This window comes from Triticum aestivum, chromosome 7A (genome assembly GCF_018294505.1).
Source record: "Triticum aestivum cultivar Chinese Spring chromosome 7A, IWGSC CS RefSeq v2.1, whole genome shotgun sequence".
NCBI lineage: Eukaryota > Viridiplantae > Streptophyta > Magnoliopsida > Poales > Poaceae > Triticum > Triticum aestivum.
This window is the reverse complement of record NC_057812.1, coordinates 13485616-13495862: the sequence shown is the minus strand read 5'-3', so window position 1 is coordinate 13495862 and position 10247 is coordinate 13485616. Positions and strand designations below refer to the sequence as shown.

Sequence of the window (10247 nt, the reverse complement as noted above, 5' to 3'; positions counted from 1 at the left end):
TGCATAGCACCAGAACCACCACATTGTTTGGTTCCAGTACGTACTACCGAGGCTATCCGTTTGATACACATCTCTATTAGCTCCGGCACCTCTGAGCTTAACCTTTTTATCCGACACCTGCAAGCCTCTTGGTTTGCATTTTTTTATTTGGTCACATGTAAGTTCCAGTACCTCCTTAGATTTCTTATCCGATACTTTTGACCTATGACTTAGCTCTTTTCCGCAGATTTCCCTTTTGTGTCTCGCTCTGTCAACTACATTACTTTCAAGCAATCGGATTTACCTGGTACTTCCAAACAGTGGTGGTGCTTGAGCCAAAAGCATGGGAGGGCCATGGGCTTCAGGGGCATAGTTGTTTACGGTTGATTTTTAGTGAAAAATAGGCCTAATACAAAGGATATAGGCTTGTTTACTTGTGAGCTCGTGTGTGGTGGTGGTGGGGGGGGGGGGTGGCCGAGGTTGGCCCCCATGAAGCTTCGCCACTACTTCCAAGTCAGTTCTATTGCGGTAGAAATGAGCCACATTTGCCATCTGGAACCACCGTTCTACTTTCGCCTAGTAGTTCTGAGTACAGTGTTTCATGGTTGGTTCCAGAACATGCCTTGGTCCTTCAAATGTTGAACGTGTTTGGAATCTCCAAAAGTTTTTTCTTCTAGTACTTATGGGGTAGTTACTTTTAAAACTAGGTTTCTGGACTCTCTCTCCCCATATATACACCCATGCCCTTCGTGGCTTCAACTAATCGAACTAAATCACAACATACCATTCATCCATTTGCAAGCCAATCAAGCCATTCCACTTCAGTTATCTACCACAACAAGTAAGGAGTATTTGTCCAAGGCAAAGAAAGGAGAAAAAAATGTTGGGTGATTCCATGAATACTTGTGGATTCTTGAAGACCAAGAACTTCCCCCTTTCTTGAATGCCTACACCTCAAGTTCACATCTTTCAACACAATTCTATCCTTGTGAGAGAAATTCCAAAACGGGCTTTCAGTTTCCTCCCGGAGTAAAATCGAAAAGGAGAGAAAACTTGTTCAAACCCTTGTCCAGGGTCTATTTGGACTTCAAATCAATTGTTTACTATCCATATAAATGATGTTGTCTATCTACAACGACAGCAAAGAGTTGCTGTGGTGCAATGGCTCGCTCCTTGAGTGTCCGTGGCATCGTGTGGAGTTCGAGTCCTGCTGCCGTGAGGTTGTTTTTGCTACATTTCAATTTATTTCTGTGCCACTTACAGGTGGGCCTCATACAGCAACGGACGGAAATGTACTTGAAATACAAGTTGTAAGACTGATTTGTATCATTTTTTAGTTTATACATGAATCTGTACGCACGTTTATGCATAAAAAGTGTAATTAACTCAACAAAAAAATGTTGATTAGTCAACTATGATCGTGCCCTCGCTCCTTATTTTCTGAATACGGTACAAATATAGACGTTTATACATATGCACACATACACTCATGACTCATCCCTATGAACACATAGTAACTATGAGCACCTTCGAGGGACTGAGCCGGCACATCATCCTAGGATTGATGAAGTCGTCACGGACATCTTCATAGTCAACGGGAACTTGAACCCTAGTGAGGTGAGGATACCACTGTGTCCTCCTAAGAGCATCTCCACTTGCTATGGCTCCAATCAACATCTTTCAATGGTGTTGTCTGCCTCAAGCTTGTAGTGTGTACTTTATACACTTATGGTGAATATAAGATTCACAATGAGTATAGGACAACCGTGACACTAAGAGGGGCACAAGCAAAGGTACTTTGGTATGAAACTTCATGGAAGATTCTAAAAGTCCTCAAAGAATCCAATCTAGCCACCTAAAATTCTAGAAAGCCTCAGTATATCCTAAGATTCTTCTTTCGGTACACCAATCACTTAGGGTTAATATCTTCATAGTGTTCAAACACAATATTGCATAGCACCAGAACCACCACATTGTTTGGTTCCAGTACGTACTACCGAGGCTATCCGTTTGATACAAATCTCTATTAGCTCCGACACCTCCGAGCTTAACCTTTTTATCCGACACCTGCAAGCCTCTTGGTTTGCCTTTTTTATTTGGTCACATGTAAGTTCCAGTACCTCCTTAGATTTCTTATCCGATACTTTTGAGCTATGACTTAGCTCTTTTCCGCAGATTTCCCTTTTGGGTGTCGCTCTGTCAACTACATTACTTTCGAGCAATCGGATATACCTGGTACTTCCAAGCAGTGGTGGAGCTTGAGCCAAAAGCATGGGAGGGCCATGGGCTTTAGGGACATAGTTGTTTACGGTTGATTTTTAGTGAAAAATAGGCCTAATACAAAGGATATAGGCTTGTTTACTTGTGAGCTGGTGGGTGGGGGGGGGATGGCCGAGGTTGGCCCCCATGAAGCTTCGCCACTACCTCCAAGTCAGTTCTATTGCGGTAGAACTGAGCCACATTTGCCATCTGGAACCACCGTTCTACTTTCGCCTAGTAGTTCTGAGTACAGTGTTTCATGGTTGGTTCCAGAACATGCCTTGGTTCTTCAAATGTTGAACGTGTTTGGTATCTCCAAAAGTTTTTTCTTCTAGTACTTATGGGGTAGTTACTTTTAAAACTAGGTTTCTGGAATCTCTCCCCATATATACACCCATGCCCCTTCATGGCTTCAACTAATCGAACTAAATCACAACATACCATTCATCCATTTGCAAGCCAATCAAGCCATTCCACTTCAATTATCTACCACAGCAAGTGAGGAGTATTTGTCCAAGGCAAAGAAAGGAGAAAAAAATGTTGTGTGATTCCATGAATACTTGTGGATTCCTGAAGACCAAGAACTTCCCCCTTTCTTGAATGCCTACACCTCAAGTTCACATCATTCAACACAATTCTATCCTTGTGAGAGAAATTCCAAAACAGGCTTTCAGATTCCTCCCGGAGTAAAATCGAAAAGGAGAGAAACTTGTTCAAACCCTTGTCCAGGGTCTATTTGGACTTCAAATCAATTGTTTACTATCCATATAAATGATGTTGTCTATCCACAACGACATCAAAGAGTAGCTGCGGTGCAATGGCTCGCTCCTTGAGTGTAAGTGGCATCGTGTGGAGTACGAGTCCTGCTGCCGTGAGGCTGTTTTTGCTACATTTCAATTTATTTCTGTGCCACTTACATGTGCGCCTCATACAGCAATGGATGGAAATGTACTTGAAATACAAGCCGTAAGATTGATTTGTATCATTTTTTCAGTTTATACATGAATCTGTACGCACGTTTATGCATAAAAAGTGTAATTAACTCAACAAAAAATGTTGATTAGTCAACTATGTTCGTCCCCTCGCTCCTTATTTTCTGAACACGGTACAAATATAGACGTTTATACATATGCACACATACACTCATGACTCATCCCTATGAACACTAGTAACTATGAGCACCTCCGAGGGACTGAGCCGGCACATCATCCTAGGATTGACGAAGTCGTCACGGACATCTTCATAGTCAACGGGAACTTGAACCCTAGTGAGGTGAGGATACCACCGTGTCCTTCTAAGAGCATCTCCACTTGCCCTCCCCCCAATAGGCCCCCAAGGCCATTTTTTATCGCCTGTGCTAAAAAAACGGCCCAGTTGTTGGGATGTAACTATTGGGTATGACCCGCCCAGGAGGGGCTGGGTCATACCACTGGCGACTTAAAGATGAAGATGGCATATCATGAAGCAAGCCTATTGAAGGCCCAAGACTCAAAGGTGACTTGAGGCCCAGGAGGATGAACCGGCATATGTTTAACCTTTACTGTAAGGCAAGCTTAGTTAGTTACCGAGCTCTACATGTTGTGTATGAGCCGGCCGGGACTCTGTAAGCCCCCGGACGTCAACCTGTGTATATAAAGGGGTGACCCGGTAGTGGGTTAACTCAAGAAACAACTGATCGAGAACTAGGTCAAGCGTATTCGCTCCCTGGTAATCGAAACCCAAGTAATACAACCAAAAGCAGGAGTAGGCTTTTACCTCATTGAGAGGGGTCGAACGTGGGTAAACTCCCTGTGTCCTTTGTCCCATTTTAACCCCTTCAAGCTAACCTATAGGCGATGGCTTCACACCTAAGTCCTTTCGCTAGGGCATCTGTCGTGTTAAGTCCACGACACCAGTCGTGCCCCTAGAAGCCCAATTTTCGCCATTTAGGCCCGAGATTGGCGCCAGCGGGACCAGGCCAAACGCGGCATGCTGGGGGGGGGGTCGCCCAGGGGCGCCGGGAGAAACATTTTTGGCGCGAAAGCCCGGTGGACCCGCCGAGTCAGTGACCAGCCGCATCTCGTCTACCTCATCTTCTCGTTTTCCCATGGGGACTCAATACCAAGGTTGCCGCCGGTCAGCCTTCCATTGATTCCGCATGGGCGGCGCAGTGATGGCACGGCGACACGCCCCTCCCCTCCCGCCACGCGTACACACGTCTACCGCCCCCAGCCGCTATAAAAGCCACCCTGACTCCCTCGCCGGTGAACGCACTGTCCTTCGCCCGCACTCCATCTCTCGCCGCCGACGCTCCATCTCGTATCTCTCTCTCTCTCTTATCTCCCCCGCGTGCAACGTCTACAACCGTCGATGGAGGAGCGATTCCCCGATGATGGAGCGGCGGCCAACGCCTTCAGCCGCCTCCACCTGCACGAGTGGGAGGCCTACCTCCTCCACGAGGCCAACTACTCAACTCCGCCTGATATGCGCGTGCTGGGGCTGCGGAGGCTCACCGCCGGATGTGTCCTCGTTCCCCCGCAGCCCGACAACGATCGCTTCCACGGCGAGATCGCGCGCATTCGGGCCTCCCTGCCGGAGGAGGTGCGGGGCCACCCGGAGTACACCGCCAACAACCACATGCAGTGGGCGGCGTACTTCCAATGCCGGCATGAGGAACAGCTGGCCTCCACCAACAACGGGCCGGTGAGGGGGGTCCACAACACCGACAGCCACCGCCCATGGTGGGGCGTCCCCGGGTGCACGCTCCACTCCGTCCTCAAGCACCTCGAGGGCGGCAACGAGCCGCCATTCGAGTACCCAGCGACCCCGGAACTGGTCCCCTGCCGGAGCGGCGACCCTTGGCTGCCGAGGCGCATGGCGGGCGGGTACTCTTCTCCTCCTCCTCCTCCAGTTCGCCGACGCTCGCCAACGTCAAGTCCGAGCCCGTGGAGACGCTGCTCGGGCGGCGCCCTCGTCATCAACAAGGGCGGCGGTAGCTCCTCTGCTTCCTCCTCCTGTCTAGTCAAGCCGAAGACGGAGTCGGGGCTTGTCGCCGTCAAGAGCAAGCACGACGACATGGCCACCGCCGACAAGGCCGCCATCAAGTGGGCGTGCGAGGACTACTACCGGCTGGAGATGGAGTGCCAGCCGCGCCTTGGAGGAGATCGCCGCTCGACGGCATGGCCGTGACGAGGGCGGCGTCATCCTCCTCGAACACAGCGACGACGAGGCACCGCTGCCAGTCATACCCGTCTGCCGAGGCGACCCAGGGCAGGGGTGCAGCAGGGACGGTGGTCACGTGAAGGAGGAGGACGACGGCGACGGTGATGATTACATCGCCTTCAGCCTGTAGGCGGTGCAGCGGGCGGCGGCGCGACAGTAGTAGTAGTAGTTTTCTTTAGATTATGTTTTCAATATGTAAAAAACGATGGAACACTTAAATTTCACTGAATTCTGTGTCGTGTTTGGTCGAGTATGTTTTTAATTTTTTTTTCAAAAGCAATGCCTGGAGGCAGCGGTTGGGAAACCGATCGTCCCCACACTGATTTTTTAGCCGGCGTGCCCCCATGTGGCGCTCTTTCAAGCCCCCGGGGGCCGAACGGCTGGAGATGCTCTAAGCATGTAACCATAGATTGATTGGCGTCCCTCACTCTCTTGTGAATATTTCAATTTTACTAGAACAATGTCCGTGTGTTGCAACGGGATATAAATATTTTAGTATGTTAGCTTGTGATTTACTTGTCAATAATAATGCAATTGTGTAAATAAATGTTTGTCAAATTATGACCGTGAATTACTTTATATTTTGATTAGAAATTTGATAAGTAAATTAAAGTAGAATGGGTTCGGAAGGTAAGTAAACTAATGTGATTGATTATCATATGTATATATAAAAGATTGGAAAATGAGTGGCGAGAAGAAAGATGAAATGGGAATCTCATATTTTTTTTTAAGTAATAGCAAAGATTTATGTAGCAGAGATATCCTGAAGAATTTGTACTTACTACTACACGGAGCCGGATCCCCTGACGTATGGCCCCTGTCATTGGGCCGCTGATGGATGGGTCCAGGCCCACTTGTCAGTGTGTGGGCCGTACCTCAGACGAGCCGCGTCCCTACTACACATGGCGATTTTCCCTCAAAAAGAAAATACTACACATGGCGATTCCCCTCGCTCACTCATCGGGGAGTCCGGTGGTCTTCTTCCCACACCCCCTCCGTCTCTCCGCATTCCGCATCTCTCTCTCACTCACTCTCTGCTTCTCTGAAACTACTCTGTGTACGGAATGGCTGCGGCTTCGACGGAGCCCGCGCTCCCCGGCGGCTCCCCGGCGGACGAGGATGCGGAGGCGGTGGTCGCCAGCGACGATCTGCGCCATCTCCCGGACCAGGCGCTGCAGGCGAGGCTGCAGCGCATGCAGGCCAGCATCCACGGAGGCATCGCCGCCCGCCTCCCCGACGGCGGCAGGACGTTCCGCCGCAAGCTCCTCGCCATCCGCCGCGAGCTGGAGCGCCGCAAAGGCCAGGCTTCTGCGCTCTCCGCCACGGACCCGCACACGCCGTCGCCCTCTTCCCTGCCCCCGCCAACGCGCCAAGGCGGGCCGCCGGTGAGACATTCTCCATCCCCTTTCCGCGCGTCTCCTGTCAAGCTTCTGTTCGACAGAATGCCTGCAAGCCGCCGCTAATCACTGGCTGCTGCTAATGCTCTCATCTGTCCGAAAACTAACAAGAGTGGTCTTTCTGAAAAGTGAAAACTAACAATCTCAAGTCCAAATTTGATTAGATGCCCTACCACTACCAGCCATTGCTCCTCTTTCTGCTCTAGTGCAGGGTAAAGAGTACAGACACTGCAAACTCTGCTATTTCTTCAGTACTGACATAATAGCAGCTCTCCCTTGGGCAAATGTTCAGAAGAGCGAACACTTAGAGTAGTTTGTTGTGTTTGGATCAGTAAGCCAAATCATGGAGTCCTATTCGTGTGTGGCTTGCTTAAACACTTTCTTGCTTCAGTCTTCTGTTCGATGGAATGCTTGCAAGCCCTGTTAATTCAGTAGTTAGAGAAGACTTTCCAAGCTTTCATCTTGGAGTGTTACTGAAATATTAGTGATCTAAACACTCTTATATTTCTTTACAGAGGGAGTACAAAGCAATAATCCCATGTCCAAATTACAAAGTGATAATCAGGAATTTTCCTCTAATACACTGCAAACCTTCTTTTTCGTCAGTGGCTAGCAGATCTCACTTAAACAATTATTTAGAACGCATTCCTAGAGTGAGTACTTGAACAGCTTGTTGTCTCTTGACTGGTAAGCCTAACCATGGAATTATATACTTGTGTATGTATAACAGCGAGTGGTATGAATCAAGGGGCACTACTTAGTAAGCCTAATCACTGAATTTTCTCTTGCAGGATGGCGACCAATGCAAACGTATTGTGCAGTCAAGGTGTATGGAATCGTCTGGTACGTGACCTGAGAATATCCTCAACCATGTTATCAAAACGTATGGTCTATTTATGTCATACCGTGATTTCATTAGATCGATCGTACAGGTCAACTACATGGTTAACAATTCTGGAGATCTTGATATTTATTGCCTGAATTGTCTGCTTGCTACTCTATCTTGAATGTGTCAATAATGCTTTTGCTTGCTGCTGTTTCAGTTTTAACTAGTTATGCTCTCTCTTGGGTTTTAAATTCATATTCCTTTTTCTTTTCCTTATAAACGTTAAATTTCTATGTTTTCTTTTCAGATGCATCTATTATGTTTAATTACACCCTCTCTTAAGAAATGTTCAACCTCCCTGCCCATCATTTAGCATTCCATTACAGTCCGAACCCTGCGACATATCCTGTGCAAGTTTGTCTAGTTCAAATGGAATAAGTTCAAAATGATGTGGAAGAGTAGTTACACATTGTACTACAGTTCGTCCTGAAATGAGGATGCTTAGCTTTTGTTGCTACATTCTTCAATATTTGATCTAACTGAGTCAGTCCGGTGCCATGTTGTTTTCCACGTTGCTGATTAAACTGTTTATGAAATCCAGAAATAATTAAAATGGATTTATCCAAGAAAACGTGCTGCCGCTCTAGGATGCCATTGCCAAGGGAACTACAATGGTTTTTAAACGTATCTACAGATCAACAGAAATTAATGTTCCTAAATTTAGTCCTAGGCTTTATGACATCAGTGTTACAGATAATGTGGGAAACCCGCTGCAACTATTTAAAAAAACCAGTCAGACAGCCTGATGAGCACTTTCAGATCTTATTCTGCGTTCTCATAGTACTTTCACCATTTCTCCAGTATGGAATTCTACTATAATGTTCTTCATTACTAATTAGATTGATAGTTACATCACGAGAGATTGATTTGTTGCTAATTTGCCCTTGGCAGATGTACAAGGGACCTCTTCCTTGCCTGATCGGGTGAAAGATGAGCAAGTACTACTCCTCCCTCTTTCACTGTCATGTTTCTGAAATGACTCAAATGAGGACAGATAATTTTCACTCTCATGCTCACTGTCAAGATCAAAGCTTTTTCTGCAGTACAGATTCATAGGAAGTTTTTCCTCTATGACATTTGAAAAGAAAGAACTGGGTCACAAAATCTGCATGGAGTTGACATTAACAGTGGGAAGTTGATCGCTTTAATTTTTTCAGATGGAGACCCCTCTATGTCCATCAAAGCAGCTGCCGGATGCACACCCCATCAAACCAAAAGTAGAGCCTTGCGAGAACTCACTGTCACCAGCTCCAGATGCCAGCGAAGATTGTGAGACCACCCCACTCTCCTGCAACCACCCCTTCTTCACCGTCATTCTGTCAAGGTCTCATGTTCAGAAGCCGTTTCAGCTGGTATGAGACAGCAACAAATTCTTCAAATACTCAGTAGTTGCAGAAATGACCCGTTTACTACAATTATGATGTTGCTTTGTGTCCAGTACATTCCAGGTCGCTTCCACAAGCACCTCCCGGAGGAGCGCACTTCCGCCACCCTCATCTGCCGTGGGAGGTCATGGGCCATGCGCTACTGTGGTGACTTGAAGACGAAAAGGCTGGATGCAGATTGGATGGACTTCGCTGTCGACAACCGGCTGCAGGTCAGCGATGCCTGTGTCTTCGAGCTTGTGACTGGCACCAGAGAGGAGGTGGTGTTCCAGGTACAGATACTACGCGGCGGCCTGCCGAAGGATATCACCTCTAAAGGTTACACCGCCGACGAGCCTCTGGTCATTGTGGGTTAGAGGTCAGGTCAGGAGATGCTTCTTGTTGCATGTAGCACAGGAAACTAGCAGCTTTTGTGCGCTGTTAAAATCTGGTTTCCTCGCATGGTCAGCGTATTTTGTTGGAATTTTGCTAGTAGGCCTTTGGCCCAAAGCCCAATTAAAATTCTGAGATTCTCTTGGCCCATTCATGCACACATGTGAGTGGAGTGAGTGAGATAAAGTTTAGTCCCACTCCGGAAGTTGAAAGAGAGTTGCACCTCTTTATAAAGTGAGCTCTTCTATCACCTCTAAAGGTTACACCGCGGACGAGCCTCTGGTCATTGTGGGTTAGAGGTCAGGTCAGGAGATGCTTCTTGTTGCATGTAGCACAGGGAACTAGGTGCTTTTGCGTGCTCTTAAAATCTGGATTCCTGGCATGGTCAGCGTATTTTGGGTCAGTTTACTAACAGAATGGTTTTGGAAGGTGATGCATCTTGGATTCTGACCTTGTAATTCCCCATGACAATTGGGTAATGAGAAGAAAATCCATATTATCTGGACAATACTTCAGCTATATTTTCTTGAACTGTTGGGTTTTGTCTGGCATCCAGCAAACCCCTTCACTTGAATCATTGAATGTATGATATTGCTGAATGGATGGAGTCAACTTTGGCTTCTTTCTAACAAATGTTTAATTTTCCTGAGTAGAAGTTCCATTTTATTAAGTGAAGTCGTTGACTCATCCCGGAATAAAGATAAGGAACTACTTTGACTAAGGGGTGTTTTGTTAGGCTTACTTTGGCTTTTGGATTTAGCTCCATGC

At 47.1% G+C, this 10247-nt stretch overlaps 1 protein-coding gene across 1 annotated transcript; it reads left to right on the top strand.

Moving 5' to 3' along the window:
- Positions 1-6406: 6406 nt before the first annotated feature.
- Positions 6407-10004, top strand: LOC123150486 (B3 domain-containing protein Os03g0619600). The gene is made up of 5 exons (XM_044570331.1): positions 6407-6824; positions 7628-7679; positions 8614-8660; positions 8880-9074; positions 9161-10004. The coding sequence occupies exons 1-5, from the start codon at positions 6504-6506 to the stop codon at positions 9461-9463; spliced, it is 918 nt and encodes a 305-aa protein (XP_044426266.1). The 5' UTR covers positions 6407-6503; the 3' UTR covers positions 9464-10004.
- The last annotated feature ends 243 nt before the right edge of the window (positions 10005-10247 follow it).